Raw genomic sequence first — 17,581 nt, 5'->3', positions numbered from 1 at the left:
GTTCTGTTACTGTATCGCCAATCAGAAATAAACACTGGATACACTGTAAAGACAGTCCTTAAAAACAGTAAAGACAAGAACTGACTTTTATGTGTGAGATGTGCATGTGCACTCTTTGCAAGTGTGTGTGTGTGTGTGTGTGTGTGTGTTCCTACACATGGAAGCCAGTGGCTAATGTGAAGTTGGATTCTTAGACTTTTCTCCACTTTTTGCTGAATCAGGGTCCCTGCCTGTGCTCCAGGCTTTGCGGGAGTACCATCTGTCCAGTTTGCCTATAGGTAGGCTGATGCACCACCTGGCTTCTAAGTGGGTTCTCGGGATCTGAGTTCTGATCTCCATGCTTGTCAGGTAAGAACTTTATCTGCAAAGCTACCTCCCCAGCCCAGAATAGACACTGAAAATCAAGACTGTTCCTCTAAAAATAAAATGTCCACCCTACTGCCCACCTCCTGCCCTCTGTTCGGATATAAAAAATAGCCCAGGCTGGCCTCAAACTCAAGATCTTCCTGAATCAGCCTCCCAATTACTGAGATTACAACGTGTGCACTCACACTAAATTTCTTTTTCCTTCAAACTCTGTTGTTACCTGTGGTGATCCACTTATTTGTGGGTGCACTTGCAGACATGGGGGTGTGCATGTGAAGACAGAGTCACATCTCCTTCTGCCATGGGGTCCCAGGGATGCAAACTCGGGGTGTCAGACTTGGTGGAAGTACGTTTACTCATTGGACTGTCTTGCTTTCTCTACTTTGTAATTTAAGGGTAAAAGTCAACTTTAAAAACATAACTACAACAGAAAACGCATGCATTACCTTTAAGAGTGCTAGTTTGCACTCCACGCTCATCTCAAGATAGCCTTTCTTCTCCATCTCCCACGCCCAGGTACTGTTAAACTCTTGGCATATCTGTAAGAGAAAATGAATAGCTTAATACATGAAAACAATTTTGGTTGCCATTTGTTATACTTTGATTTGGAATGCTCCCCAATAGCTCAGGTACTGAACGCTTATTAGTTGAGTAGGTGAGGGCTAGCTGTAGAAGCTGGTCACTCAAAGGCATACGGTCATCCCTGTTTCCCAGAGGATGAAAAAGACTGCTGCACCACACGCACCAACATGATGCTGTGTCTCACTGCAGGCCCAGAGACAGTGTGGCCAAGAGATCGTGCACCAAAACTTCTGAAACCAAGAGCCAAAATAAATCTGTCCTTATTTAGGTTGGTTTTCCTAGCCATTTTGTCATAGGATCATCAAGTTGAATGGCAATAAATACTGGTTGTCTTCTATGATTATGTTGTATTCTTATTAATACACATATATAGAGGAAAGAGTTCAGAAATGACATGCCAATCCAATTCCAACCTATAATTCATACTGCTTAGAGTCACAGAAACATTTACTAATACTATGCCTATAATAACTAAGACAGAACCTGGTGCTGGAGAGATGGCTCAGTGCTTAGGAACTCTTACTCCTCTTGCAGAGGCCCCCATTTCAGTTCCCAGCACCCACATGGTGGCTCACAAACATCTATAACTCTAGTCCCAAAGGATCTGATGCCCTCTTTCAATCTCAGAGGGCACCAGGCACACACACTGTACACATACATATATGCAGGCAAAACACTCATATGTATAAAAAATAAATAAATATAAAAAGCAGCAACAAGCTGGGCGGTGGTGGCGCACGCCTTTAATCCCAGCACTCGGGAGGCAGAGGCAGGAGGATCTCTGTGAGTTCGAGACCAGCCTAGTCTACAAGAGCTAGTTCTAGGACAGGCTCCAAAACCACAGAGAAACCCTGTCTCGAAAAACCAACAAAAAAAAAAAAGAAAAGAAAAGAAAAGAAAAAGAAAATAAAAAGCAGCAACAATAACTTGAAAAAAATAATCTCTGCTGTATTCTACCGTATTCAACAACTTCAAGTGTATTTTACGGGTATTTTTCCACATGAGAATAGTTATTTGATCATCTCTCTAAAGGCTGAATTTCTGTTAAGGAAAGAGTAGCAGTCTGTTTGTCTCTAACACTAGAAGGAAGTTCACAACCAAGTCAGACTCTATAACTACAGTTAACAGAGCCTCTCTTCAAACCAGTGACCAGTGCAAACACCGCTGCTAGGCATTTGAAGGCTTCGGTGATAGACTTGACCTTGGGAGGATCAGGATTCTTTTCCTACGTAATTCAGAGCCACGAAGGGAACAGAAGAGGTGACACGGATACATTCTACTCGACAGTCAGTGCGGTCTGGGTGTTCGGAGCAGTGAGACCCCAGATCCTGAATTTCTTGTAATCCCCTGATCTGAGTGCCTACAGCTGCTCTGAGCACGAGACCTTCAGGAGTTCCTGATGGCAGGAGAGTGGTTTCTGGTGGGTTTGGCTGGGGCGTGGCTATCTCTATATAATCTGCCCCTGAACACAATAAAGGGGGCATTCTTGGGGAATTCAAGGATGACCCGTGTCGCTGTCTCTCTGTCTGTGTGTGTGTGTATTTTAACCTCCATCCCCTTGCCCGAAGCTTGTGAACTGGGTGCCAGCACACAGAGCACAGAGGGGGGGCGGGCGCAGTGCGGGACAGTCACGCACGTGATCTGCACAGAGGTTCAGGAGAGCCTTCACGACACAGAGACACCTGGTCTCACACAACACAGCTAGTGAAGTAAACTCTCTGCAATCATCACAGGAGAATTCTTGATTTAGATTCATTCCTTAGAAGCTAGGAGAGATTCCTCTGAAGAATTCCAAGAGTGTGACTTCTCTGACCAAGTGGTTTTTATCCGGTCATTTGTTTTCAGCAATAAGAGGAGACTAAGAATAATAATGATCATAATCCTTTTTGTTTGGTTGGTTTTGTTTTTCGAGACAGGGTTTTTCTGCATAGCCCTGGCTGTCCCTGGAACTCACTCTGTAGACCAGGCTAGCCTTGAACTCAGACAATGCCTGCCTCTGCCTCCCAAGTGCTCAACATCACACACAGCAATAGTATTGATCTTAGGGACTGTTAAGTGGACATAAAACAATTATGCAATTTATCGTTTTTACTGTTGTTTTATTTTTTGCAAATTAGGAAACAAATAGTAAAAACAAAGCTCTGAGCAATAGAACTAATAAGATGAGAAATTATTCTGGAGCCAGGGCATTGGCTAAAACAGAGAGAAACACACAAGCAGACAACAGAAAAAGCTTTAGTAGCCCTCTTAATACAGGAATAAGCTTAGGATGGACGTCCTAGAAGGGTTACCTTTCCCAGCCTTCCCTAGTGCCATCTTTTACCAACTGGAAAAAAAAACCAAACAAACAAAACAGCAACGACAACAAACCAGGAGGTGAATGTAGGAAAACACTGTGATAAGAACTATATAGAAAATGGCGGAAGCTTCACAAAAAGGATGAATTCCCCACTTCCTGGTATGCCACAACTCTGACAGCGCTGTTCTGTGTATATAGATGTGTCTATATTAATGTATCAGAGTAAACAAAAGCCTGACAGATGCTGTTAAAGGAAACGCACAGGCGACACAGGGCCTGGACAGGCGTCGCTCCAGCTCCCAGGACCAACAGTTGCTGGTGTTTACGGCAGCGCTGGACGGGTGGCTGGCTTCTCAAACACTAACAATGAGTTACCCAGTACACTACTTACTAACTGTAAGAATTTAAATAGAAAAAGTAAAACATGGAAGAAAGAGCACTGTTGTTCCCAAGAGTTAATAGGTAGAAACAACCCAGATATCAACAGAAGAACCGAAAACAGAAGACTGGTCCACACAATGGAAATTTACAGAGCCATGACAAGGATGGAGCATAGCTGGGGATGTGACTCAGCTGTGCAGAGTGGGAAGCCTAGACCTATCCCCACTGCCCACCCCACAAAGAAAAAGGAGAAAAAAAAACCAGCAAAACAGCAACAACAAAAATAAAGAAATGATATACATATGGCTGCCAGGATGAATCTGGAGAAAAGGCTAATGCAAGAAACCACACCAAAGGATACCTACAAGAAGATTCTATAGATTCCCATGTAAACAGAATGTCTAAAGCACTGAAACTCAAATTCAGAGACAGAAAACAGGTTAGCAGTTGGTAGGTGTGATGATCAAGGCTGTCAGCTTGACAGACTTTCCATCATCAGGACATGCATGTTATCCCGGTTATAAACAGGCGGGAGGACCACCCACTGCAGATGGTACCATTCCCTAGCAGGGATCCCAGCCCAGATAAATGCAGGAGAACTGAGCCTAGAATGCCATCTCTGACTGGATACCATGGGAAGAGCGGATTCCAGCTCCTGCTGCCCGACTTCAGCAGCAGGACAAACTCCAACTCAGATACCAGGGGAGACGGGAACTAGACAATCGGAGCAGGGCCTTGTAGTAAAATGTTTTAAAATTAAGATAGGTTGTGAACTCCTTGTAAATACATACACAACAGCAAAAACACTGTCTAATTCATTTTATTTTATTTTTTTTAGTTTTTCGAGACAGGGGTTCTCTGTAGCTTTGGAGCAGGGCCTAGGGACACGGCTTTCATTTTCCAGTAGTAAAATGTTTTAAAATTAAGATAGGTTGCGAACTCCTTGTAAATACATACACAACAACAAAAACACTGTCTAATTTATTTTATTTTATTTTTTTTTTAGTTTTTTGAGACAGGGGTTCTCTGTAGCTTTAGAGCCTGTCCAGGCACTAGCTCTTGTAGACCAGGCTGGCCTCGAACTCACAGAGATCTGCCTGCCTCTGCCTCCCGAGTGCTGGAATTAAAGGCGTGCGCCACCACCGCCCAGCTTATTTTAAAATGTTTTAATCTTGTTATTTTGAGAAAGTCTCATGTAGCACACAATGGCCTCAAATTTACTATGAAGCTGAGGCTGACTCTGAACTCCTGACCTTCTGCCTCTTTGCTGAAGTCCTAAGATTACAGACATGTGCCACCACACCTGGAAAAAGCAGCAACTTTATAAATGTAAAAAAAAAAAAAATCTAAAATGTTCGACAGGGTTGGGAAAGAAATGAGGCGAAGAAGCTGTATTTTGCCTAATAAGTTAGGAATATTGGCATTACTCTTAATTAACTGTTAAACATGTATTTCTTTTTTTTTTTTTTTTTTTGATTTTTCGAGACAGGGTTTCTCCGTAGCTTTTGGTTCCTGTCCTGGAACTAGCTCTTGTAGACCAGGCTGGCCTCGAACTCACAGAGATCCGTCTGCCTCTGCCTCCCGAGTGCTGGGATTAAAGGCGTGCGCCACCACCGCCCGGCTTAAACATGTATTTCATGTACCAAGAGATCTGTGGATACAAAAACTACATTTGTATCTGTGGATACAAATGTAAATGAACCTAGTTTTGTATTTTTACAGGTTTTTAAATTTTTCCTTACCAAAACTAAGCCATGACCTTCTCTACACTGTTAGCACAGTAAATGTCCAGGAGGGCTGCAGTAACACGGGAGAGCCCGTAGTGGCACAGCTCACATTAGTGCAGGGCAGGAAAGATGAACTAAGAGGTGATCTCTGGGGACTGCGTGTGGAGCTCGGCTGACAGTGCCTGCACGAAGGTTCGACCTCCAGCACTGCTAAGCCAGATGGCAGCGCACACCTGCAATCCTAGCACTGGCAGGCTGGGGCAAGGGTCAGAGCTCAACAGCATCCTACAGGGCCAGTCTGAGGCCAGCCTGAAATACATAGATCTTGTCCTAAGCCAAGTCAAACCAACCGATGACAAAAAAGAAATGGTCTCTGTACCAAGAAATCCAACTGATCAGTCAACCAACCAACAACCAACCAACCAACCGACCGACAGTCTATAAAAATAAGAACACAGAAATAACAATACAGCCAATGGAGGAAGAGAAACCTAAAAAAAGGTTTATTCAAGTAGTGACGTTTGTGAACAGAAGGAGTAGTGACATTTTACCCATCAAGGAGCTGGAGCATAGAAAACTGCTTTTATTATTTGTGTGTGTGCGTGCGTGCGTGCGAGAGAGAGAGAGAGAGAGAGAGAGAGAGAGATCAAAATGAACTGAGGCACTGACCTATATGGACGCCCACACAGAAATGGCTTACACACACATGCACACGTACACCCTAAGAATAAAACTACAAAAACCCCACATTTTTCCACTGGTCCTTTATATTCTTCTCTTACACCCCATTTCACTAATTTTTGCCCTGATTTTGATCACTTTGTCTGTCTACTGATGGAGGGTTGGACTTACATAGAGGTTTAAAAGCACACAGCTTGATTCAAAGCTTGCCTCTCCCCACAGCAGGGAGACTTTGTGGACTCAACCACCTGTTCGACTTGTACTTGCAGATTCTTCTGTAAATGGAGGTTTGGGGCAAATAAAAGATAAGGAATGTGTCAATCACATACTCGCTGTGCCATGCCTCCATTACATATATGCAAACCTGAAAAGAATTCTAGAAAGCCATAAGAAGAATCAATTAGAACACAAGCAGGAGTTAAAAGAGGTGGTTAAAAAAATGCTAATAATCTTTAAAAATGTAGGTAAATATTGTTTTCCAATACTAGCTTCAGTCATGAGGATGGAACATGTTTAAGATGTAAATACAGTTATTAATTATTGATTCATTTTAATTTCCCAATTTTATTTTCTGGGGATTAACCACACATCTAGCTAAACCACTTCTAATGTTATGTTCTACATCCAGGATGATAGTGAATTTGGAATGTTATTAGCATGTATTAATATGATAATAGATTTCATTATGCTTTTATATATTTACATGATGCATTTCATAATGTCTACCATTTGTTTTATTCTATCTTATTCCTACAAATGAGTGTGTTGTCTGCAGGAATACACACCGCCATGTGCCTGCAGTGCATGTAAAGACCAAACACAGCTCCAAACGTGGCGCTGGGAACCAACCCTGGGTCCTCCCATCTCCCCAAACCCCCAAACTAAATATATAACCTACTGCTTTAGGGGCTGTGTTCCACTGTCTTTACTGTAGGGTAGGTGATGCGTTGTGGCCACAACGACCTCTCTGTAACCGTCTGCCATTCTCCTCCCATCCCTGTCAGTCCCCTCTCTCCCAGCTAGTCCTGCGTCTGAGAGTGATTGTTTTTACAGATGATGTGTTTCCATTTAATGATTTGCGTGTCTGTGTGTGCATGAGTGTGTGTCAAGAGCCAATTTCCTCCTAAAATCATTACAGGAACCATCACCCTGGGGAGTCTGCAGAGAACCCCACACCCCTAATTGTGTTAAGAATGGTTCTATTGACAGAGCCTACCCCACACCAAATTGGTTGTTAATGAGAGCTATCTGTTAGCGGAACCCACCCCGCATTCTAAACTATCTAGAGAGCTAGGTGTGTCATCTCCTAGTTGTGACTTCCAGGCCTGCAGTGACCTGGCCGAAGATAACCTGCTGCCTACGTGACCAACGAGGACCATGTGACCAACGTGAACCACGCGGCAAGAGCCCAGACCCCTGTGCCCATCCCCCAACTCTTTACTCTATATAAGTTGTCCCCCATCTCTAATAAACGGAGGCTCTGACAAACTTTGCATGGCCTTCTTCCTGTCTCCTAGCCCATATCTTCCAGGTAGTGCCTCTCCGTGACCCTGAAATAACTGAACCGCCAGGCGGGCTACTAACCCTAGACTAAGTAGCTCGCCAAGGCAATCGACAAGTGTGTACTTGCACCCATGCATGCATGCACCACAGTATGCATCCTGAGACCAGAGGACAACTTTCAGAAGCTAGTTCTCTGTGTCAAGTGGTCGGTCACAGCCTTGGTGATGAGATTCTGTCCCTTCTGAGCTCTTTCCAGCACCAAAAGTGAATATTTTGAAGCTAAGGGTCTTGCTAAATCTAGAGAAACCTGTTATATTAGATTTTATTTATTGTGGATGCTTATATACATATATTAAATTTATTTTATATATAACATGTTTTAAGATAAAATTTACCCTTTTAAACCTTTTCAACCATATATTCCACATTAATAAAATTTATTAATTTTATTCAGGATTTGAGCAGCCACTATTACTTTTTTTGTTTTGTTTTGTTTTTGTTTTTCGAGACAGGGTTTCTCTGTAGCTTTTGGTTCCTGTCCTGGAACTAACTCTTGTAGTCCAGGCTGGACTCGAACTCACAGAGATCCGCCTGCCTCTGCCTCCCGAGTGCTGGGATTAAAGGCGTGCGCCACCACTGCCCGGCCACTATTACTTTTTATTTTTAAACATTTCTTAGGGTAGAGAAATAGTGTAAGCTTTGAAAGCATGAAGCTATGTGTCTAGACCTAGCACCCATGTAAAAAAAAAGCCAGGGCGCTCATAATCCCAGTGTTGGAGAGGCAGCCTGGCGGATTCCCAAGTTCACTGGTGACACGGCCTAGCTGAGTGACTCTAGGTTCAATAACAGACTACTTTAAAAAATAATGTGGAGAGTGCAACTGAGGAACACATCTAACATGAACCTTGACCCCCACGTGAACATACACACATCAGGCATGAATTCCCAAGTGTGCGGGCACACCCACACACCATTTCACAACTCAAATAACTGCCTTAACCATGAAATCCTTTCACCTCACATGGCCTTGGGCAGCTTATAATCCACTTTCAGACTACATAAATGCTCCTACTCTAGAATGTCAATGTGATGAGCTCACAGAACACTTGTCCCTGCTCCTCTTTCTCAGGTTTTCCTGTAGAATGCATCTCTAATGAATATCTTGTTTCCACCCATAGACTCTAGTCAATAACACAGCAATAACCATCAGCATAAAAGTATCTGAGTCCCTGTACAAGTGAGGCTTCTAGGCCATACAGCAAACCGACTTTTAGATGTCCGAGGACACAAAAGATTCTCCTGAAGAAGGTGGAAGGGACTGAGTTGCCGCCTAACATTGTCATAGCCCTGCCTTAGAAATAGATACCTTAAGGTATAGAAGGTATTTTACTGCTGGCTTAAGACTGTTTTTTTGCCAGGTAGGGTGGTAACAACTTTAATCCCAGCCCTTGGGAGTATGCTAGATGGTCAAGGCTAGTCTTGGCTATGCAGCAAGTCTGAGACCAGCCTTGCCTACACAGAACCTGTCTCAAAACAAAGTCCTGACTAATGAAATTGAGCATCTTTCCAGAAGATGTACTTCCTGAACATCTTCTGCTGAAATGTCTCTTTGCAACTTTATCTATTTAATCTGGAGGGGGTGAGAGTACCTGGGAGCAGATGGCAACCGTCGGTCTATCTCTGAAAGGGCGTCTTTTCTCTGCTGAATTTTAGGAGTCGTGCGCCCCGCCCCCACCTTTGGAACTTTTTAAAGATTTATTTTACGTGATGACTGCTACTACATGCGTGTATATACATCACATACATTACCTAGTGTCCATGAAGGTCAGAAGAGCATGTCAAATCCCCTGGAACTGGAATTGTAGGTGGCTATAAGCCACCATTCGGTATGTACTTGGAATCAAGTCTAGTTCTCCGCAAGAGCAACAAGTGCTTTTAATTGCTAACCTACCTCCCCAGTTTGTTTTATCCTCCCCCATTTCCCTATGTGTGTGTATATTTTATTACACAAATGTTTTTATGCATGTTTGCATGTATGTGAATATACATGTGGGTGAGACGCATACATGTGTGCTGAGCGTATGTCAAAGCCAGACTGAGGTTCTTGCTAGGAATCCTTCACTAAGGCAGGGTCTCTCCATCGAGCCCAGAGCCTGCTGACAAGGCTAGCTCACTAGCTGCTGGACCTGGGGACTGTCTCCACCTACCAAGGCTGGAATTATAGGCAGGTTGCCATAAGCACCTGACATTTCTGTGGATTCTGGGGGCCCAAATTCAGGTCTTCAAACTTTCTGGGTAAGTGCTTACTCACCCACCCATCTCCTCAGCCCTTAGGAGGTCTTTTTTTTTTAAATGTGGTGTTTTGCCTGCATATGTCTATATGAGAGTGTCAATTCTCTTGGAACTGGAGTTACAGACAACTGTGAGCTGCCTTGTGTACTAGAAATTGAACTCAGGTCCTCTGGAAGAGCAGCCAGTGCTTTTAATCACTGAGCCATCTCTCCAGCACTTTCTCTCTGTTACAGTCCTAGCTGTCCTAGAACTAGCTCTTGTAGACAAGGCTGGCCTCAAATTCACAGAGATCAGCCTGCCTCTGCCTCCCAAGGGCTGGAATTAAAGGCGTGCGCCACCAGCGCCCCGAATAGGAATTCTTAATATATTCCCGAATAAACGTCCCAGATTTGCAGCACGAAGAACCTCACTCCACAGGCCTCTCTCACCTTCTTCATAAAGTTCTGACGCACAAATGTTTTTAATCTAGTCTAGTTATTTTTCCTTTCGTTGCCTATACTTTTAGTATCACACCTGAGATCACAAATATTTCCCCTAAGAGTTTTACAGATTTAGGCCTTACATTATTGAACCACTCTGAGGTATGAAGTAGGATACATGTTCTATTTTGCAAATTGTAGTTTAAAAAGTACTATTTAACGTAATAGATACAGTCAAAAGATATAAAACCACTACAGTAAATGAATGATCACTATACATACTGTGTTCTGCCATTCTCAGCTCAGCAGGAGTCAAGCACTAAGAACGCTACTATGAATCCATCACTAAACCACCTTAGCTAGCACAGCATCACATAGAAAACTACGGGAAGCACAACGGAGCATTACTATATCCACAAGCATAAATAATTTGGGCAAAATTCAAGTAAATTTGTGAAGAAATGAATGCCACAAAAGGGGAAAATTTTATTTAAAATTATGGTGCTGTTTCTTTTACGAGTTGTTGCTAACATTCATACAGACTTGCTGGGCTCCAACAATCTGACTACAGTATGCTGAGGGCATTCATACAGCTTCATTTAACAAGAATTAAATTTTACTTAGTGAGCAATTAACTTGTACACTTGGGAATTAAGAGAGCCAGCTGCTTTCTCATTATAAATCTGGTACTCTTGCAGATATTCATATGTGTAACACATAAACTACTCCCTACAAGCCCATGTGTTTGAACACTAGGTTCCCACCTAGTGTACTGTGTAGTTATGAAACCTTTGGACATTTTTTGTTTTTTGGTCCAGCTAGAAGACTAGCTGCAAACAAGGACTGAGCCACTTCTGCTACCATGCCTTCCTTAAAATGATGGACTTGAAACCCCTGAAAGTGTAAGCCAAAACTTCCCTTAACTTCCCCTGGGTACAATCTCACAGTGATAAGAAAAGTAACTGCCACGATTATATTAACACAGAGCATGTGAGAAGGCTTTGCTCCGGGTGAGGACAGAGCACCCATGCTGTAGAACAGACGCAATGAGCTCTCCTGGCTTTGCCATCCTCTGTGTTCCTCAGAGCACCACGGAAGTTATGTATATGACTATACACACACACACACACACACACACACACACACACACACACACACACGTATATGACCTGGAAGGTGGCGTGCACTGAATGACACTCACTGCATGTACACCAGCACAGCACCAAGAGAAAGTTATCAAATACCAGCAGCCATTACTACATTATGGAAAAAACAGAATTCTAAAAAATTTTGGTGGTGTGAAAAAAAAATTCCTGAAAAGAAGCTGTGTCTGGCTGTGAACAAAACTCCTGGGTGAAATCGGTGTCTGCAGAGACTGATGGACCAGCTGGGACTTTGGTGCTGAGGGGAGGTCAGAATTTGGTAGGTTCGGAGGCTAATTGTTTTACCCTGGGCTAGTTTTAGCTCTCTAGAGCAGTCACTCCTTGCCCACTTCTGTATCTGAACTAACACCTTGTGATAATAAATAAAAAATACTCCTAGCTACTAACCTGTCAGTACACTAACTTCTACCAATCCAAGAAGTAAAAATGGCATTAGATAGCATCTTAGGCCCGTAGAATAGATCCTCCTGCCTCTCTGTCCTCACCTCTCTTGTGTACCCACCAACATAGTTTAAAGTTGCCACAATTTATGTCTTTTTGGTTCTATGAAACCATAAAACTCCTGTGAAACTGCTTCCACATTGGAACATGCGATCTGGGGAACCTAAACCTGTCTTCCTGAGCCACCATCACTCAGAGTGGCTCCAGAATAAACTGTCGCTTACTCTCTTTTGTGTAGGAGGAATGTAAAATGCTCTAGTCACTATGGAAAGCCATTTGGTAGTTCCTCAAAAAGGTAAACATGGACATCACTATATGACCCCTTCACTCCTAGGTATGAAACACACAAATGAAAATATATTTCCTATGAAATCGTGTGTACAAATTTTCATAGCAACGTTATCCCTCCAAAATGAGAGGAAACTTAAATGTTCAGAAACTGGTAGAGAAAGAAAGGTGGTAGCAAGCAAACACTGGATGGTATGCAGTAAACACTAATATACACCACAGTGTGCACAGACTTAAGACTTCAGCAAACACTGGATGGTATGCAGTAAACACTAATATACACCACAGTGTGCACAGACTTAAGACTTCAGACCAACTCCAGCTAGACAGACACCGAGGCCAGGGGTTAGGGTTCCCTTTTTTTTTTATTAATTTATTTTTTTATTATGTATACAATGTTCTGTCTGTTCTGTCTGTATGCCTGCAGGCCAGAAGAGGGCGCCAGACCTCATTACAGATGGTTGTGAGCCACCATGTGGTTGCTGGGAATTGAACTCAGGACCTTTGGAAGAGCAGGCAATGCTCTTAACCACTGAGCCATCTCTCCAGCCCCCCTTTTTTTTGTTTTTTGTTTGTTTGTTTGTTTGTTTGTTTGTTTTTTCGAGACAGGGTTTCTCTGTGGTTTTGGAGTCTGTCCTGGAACTAGCTCTTGTAGACCAGGCTGGTCTCGAACTCACAGAGATCCGCCTGCCTCTGCCTCCTGAGTGCTGGGATTAAAGGCGTGTGCTGCCACCGCCCGGCTAGGGTTCCCTTTTAAGAAATGTTCAGAACTGGAAAACTCACGGAGACAGAAGGCGGAGCTGTGCTGACTAAAGGCGGGGAGCTAAGAGGGTGGGGTGTGCAGTGCAGGGCTAGGACCACGGATGACAAACACTACGTGTCTCTCTCTCCAGGGCCAGAAATTTCGCAGAATTCAAGTGTGGCAGTGGTTTGATGATCGTGGCGTTTACAAAAGGACAGTGAAGCATACACTGTAAATGGTGGAGTGTATCTTGTTATGTGAAGTGTATCTCAGTTTAACACTCCACAGAGAGTGTAAGATACAAACAAAAGCTAAGAGCAACAATCTTGTTTCACTCTGGAGAACACAGCTGTAAACATCTAATTTTCATCAAATATGACCAAATTATCAAACAATGAAAGATGCCTCTTATTAATTCATGATGGATGACAGCTTCCAGAGAATAAAAGCAACAGGCAGGGGTGCGATGGGTGTGACTCAGTGATTGTACAGTTATCAGGCGCAAACCAGGCTGGTGCCCAGCGCAGGGGAGGGGAGGGCAGCAGTCAGTAATCAGGGAAAGAAGAGAGGGCAGTCGAACAGTGACATGTTCTGAGATTGTTTAGATCAAGACCATATTTTTAACCAAATTTATTTACAAAAATTGTCACTTTTATCTTCCATTTATTCTTTTGTTGTTGTTGTTGCTTTTTGAGACAAAGTCTCACTAAACAGCCCAGGTTTGCCTTCAACTCATAACCCTCATGCCTTGAACTCAACCTCCCCACTGCTAGGGTTTCAAGCATGCACCATCTGTGGCTCCTGCGTTTATTCTGAGGGATAAACAAGGGGTTACTTCTTGTGGAAGAGCAGAAATCTATTACATGTTTACTGATTTATTCTGTGTCAGCACAGCTATGCCCAGAACATGTGTAGAGGTGGGTGTTGACCACCAGGCTTGCTGCCAAGTGCCTTAATCCAAATTAAATTATTTTCATTATCCTTTTGCATAAAAGCCTATAAAATAATTGACTTATTACCATCCGCATGGACTCCGAAGACAGCACAGGTCACAGACATCACATGACTTCAGGTGTGAGCACAGATCATGGACTTCAACATTGTTAAGACACTGAAGGCTTCCGTGATAAAATCTCCCCCAACCCCACCCACTACAGAGAGAGACAGACACACAAACAACTGTACCTCCAGTTCCAAGGGATTCAATGCCCTCTTCTAGCCTCCTTGGGAATCAGATATGACACACAGCCATACAACCAGGCAAAATACCCATACACATTAAATAAGAAAATAATAGCAATAAATCTCAAAAAAAATGAAAAGAAAAAGAAAAAAGAAGATAGTCTCTTATTTAGGTACATATGTACATACAAACATATGTATGTTTTTCAAGGTAAGGTTTCTCTTTGTACTGTTCTGAAACTTACTCTGTAGACCAACCAGGTTGGCCTCGAACTCAAAGATCTGCCTGGCTCTGCCTGTCCCGTGTGCTGAAATTAAAGGTGTGCACCACTGTCCCCTAGCTAGGATAGCTCTTTTAGTTTTGGTTGTGCGTCCAGGCTTTAACAGCTAAGCCATCTCTCCAGCTGGGATAGCTTCTTTTACAATCCCTTTCCCTGCTACTCTGAAGGCCTTGCCCTGGAAGGAGCAGGGCCACAGGAAAGTACAGGCACAGATACTACCAGTGGCATCTCTCATCTCTCATCAAGGCTGTCTGAAATCACTAACAACCAAGGGCAACGGGAAGAGTTCCCTGGATGAATGAGAGAGAGCCCGGTGACAGAGAAATTTCTCTGTGGCTTGCCAAGTGAAAAGAATGTGAAGACCTCAGCCAAGCAGGAAGTCAACATGTCCTAGCAGATCAGCTAGTTTAAATTCTCCCTCACCATGTTTGTTTGTGAGGGTCTATCTTAAAAGTAAAACATAACTAGATTAAATTAGTGGGTTTTCTTCTTTTTTGTGTAATTCTGGACAATGTATGTCAGACAGTGCAAGACATGAAACAAAAGCTGGACACCTCTCCAGCTACCAGGGATCAGGATCTTGCTGGTTCTACTCTCCACAAAGGAAAGGCAAGGGGAAAACATTCCCACAGGGCTTCTCACCGTATGACGTGATTGCTGAGCCTCTCCACTGCATTCTCTCTTGGTACCTTACACAGGTAAGGCTGAGCTACTGGCAGTTCCTAACAGGCGCCTGCTCACTCTATACAATTGTCTTACAGTTGTTTAAAGAGACACTAAGAAGACATAACAAACAGCAACAGCAGTGTGGTTGGCTGAGTCTAGGCTGAGGAGGCAAGGAAATGCCAGATGCTTAGTCTGTAAACAGAATTCTGATTTCATGATATCCCGTTACTTCAAAGAAAGAGACAGCTCTCAGCAATACATACGCACAGCACTACTACAAGAAAAACAGTACAGAGCAAAGAAAGGTCAGGCATGACCACAGGCCTGGCTGCCGCCAGCAAATGAAAACAAACACAAGAAAACGGGGATTGTCTACGTGACTGTTTAACCTAGCATCACTACTTAAGGGTGAAGAGAAGCAAGCACTCAAGACAAAGTCCAGAAGTAAGACAAATGTCCCACCAAAGCCCCGGTCAGCAAGTCCAAGGTGTCAATGAAAAGCTGGCTCTGCCATTTTTAGCCATGTGGGCCTATACAAGTTTTTTAGCTTCTCAAATCCAATTTCCTTATACACAAAACAGGGATAATCTGTTTCAAAGTTACAATCACACAAAAGAAAATTCAAAGTTTTCACCAGTGCACAGTGAATGTTCATTATAAAAACCACACAGTAGGAACCAGGTCTTCTGGCTCCTGTAATCTCAGCACCAGGCTTAGGCAGTGGACTCTGCCCTGAGCCTACACAGTGAGGCCCTGTCTCAGAGAAAACACAGAACAAAACAAAACACATACAATAGTTTCCATAATGAAGTTAATACCAAGTCCATAGAGGAAAATTCAAACAATGGCTTCTACAACAGAGTTAAGCTAAGGAACACCTTCCTGGGAAAATGCTCAAGGAGACAGAAATGCTCAAGCTGAGGCCTAAGGGATAGGCCAGTGTGCCAGGAGAATGCAAGAACTCTTAGGGGAAAGATGGCAGGTTCAAGACAGAGTAAATTTGTGAGAGGAAAAATTTCTGAATCGGAAAGTATTATGGTATCCTTTCTGTGTATAGGAAGTCCCTTTCGGGGATGGAGAAATGGTGCAGTGGATCAGAGAGCTTGCTGTGCAGGACTGAGGAACTGAGTTCAGATCCCAAGCGTGGTCACACAAACCTGCATCACTAGCATCTGCTGAGAACTGGGGAAGGGAGGAGGGGCACTGAACTGTATGAGTATGTGTTATAGACAGTAAGATGACAGGGATTGCTGCCCAGCCAGCTTAGCTGAAAATTCCAGGTTCAGTGAGAAACCCTGCCTCAAGGGGAGGAGGCAGAAGAATGTTAAAACTAGCTTACTCTGGTTTCCATTCAAGTACACAGAGAGGAACATACATACCTGCACATGCGCGCGCGCGCACACACACAAACACACACACACCGTTTCACCAGTGAGGAGACGATAAAATGGTTCAAGGATAGGGTGGTGGTCCAAACTGAAAAGGGGGAGAATGTGAAGAATCAGACAAGGGGTTGTAACTGCATGAACTAAGCAGAACGAAGGGGCTATGGAAAGGAGACCAGAGAGACAGGAAGGAGCCTGATAAGAGTTGGCTGCTGCTGGAGTGTAGGGGAACAGTGCCTACATTTTGCTTCAGGTGAAAACGTTGATGGTGACATGAATACACATGGGTTCTACATGAACACATCATGAGTTCTACATAAATGCATCATGGGTTCTACAGGTGCAGCAGGTTTGGACGAGAATAAAGCTGGCTTTTGATGTACTTAGTGACAACACTTGAGTGGGCCACTATTTTGAGAAATGTTTGTTCTTTCCATACACCTGACATCAGTTGGTCGGTGGTTTGCTAGCATTTTTATTCTATATTCTCTTTGGACCAGATACCACTCAATGCTCTGCAGAGAGCTAACAACAAACATGGTAAACGTCAATGCACACACAATCACTTAAACTATGTGGCTTGGCACCAGAGCTGATGTCAACTACAGATCATCCTCCACAGCATACCTGTCCTGTTCCAATCACACTTGATTTACAAAAACAGGTAGAATTTGGCTACAGTTTGCTAGTTCCTACTCTAGACTACCAATAGCACTTGTAATAATTCACAGAGAACAGTGGCTAAAAAGGAAAGGCTTAATATTATAAGTTTCACATAGAGTAAACATACCACACTTAGTCTTTTGTTAACTTGACACTAGCCAGGGTCATCTCAGAAGATGGAACCCCAATTGAGGAAATGTTTCCCATCAAGCTGTGCCCTCTAGGCAAGACCATGGAGTATTTTCTTGATTAATGTTGATGTGAAATGGCCCAGCCCACTCCAGGTGATGCCACCCCTAGGCAATCAGTCTGAGTTGTGTAAGAACAGGCTGAGCAAGCCATGGAGAACAAGCCAGTGAGCAGCATCCTCCATGGCCTCTGCTTGAGTGAGTTCCTGCTTTAGCTTCCTTCAGTGATGGACTGATCAGTGGTGTGAGCAAAACAAACCCTTCCCTCCCCAGGTTGCTGACCAGAACTGAAAATTCTTAATTCAAAATAGCAAAAGGGGGGTGCCGGAGAG

The 17,581-nt window shown here is 43.4% G+C and overlaps 1 protein-coding gene across 1 annotated transcript in view; it reads right to left on the bottom strand.

The window, feature by feature from the left end:
- Positions 1-17,581, bottom strand: part of Rsf1 (remodeling and spacing factor 1) — a 112,821-nt gene that overhangs the window by 51,812 nt on the left and 43,428 nt on the right. Inside the window, exon 3 of the mRNA XM_075953043.1 lies at positions 813-905. Coding sequence (XP_075809158.1) covers positions 813-905 — 93 coding nt within the window. The remainder of the gene's footprint in view (positions 1-812; positions 906-17,581) is intronic.

Source organism: Microtus pennsylvanicus, chromosome 18 (genome assembly GCF_037038515.1).
Source record: "Microtus pennsylvanicus isolate mMicPen1 chromosome 18, mMicPen1.hap1, whole genome shotgun sequence".
NCBI classification, from domain to species: domain Eukaryota; kingdom Metazoa; phylum Chordata; class Mammalia; order Rodentia; family Cricetidae; genus Microtus; species Microtus pennsylvanicus.
Note: the sequence above shows the minus strand (reverse complement) of the source record. Positions and strands in the feature narration are given on the sequence as shown.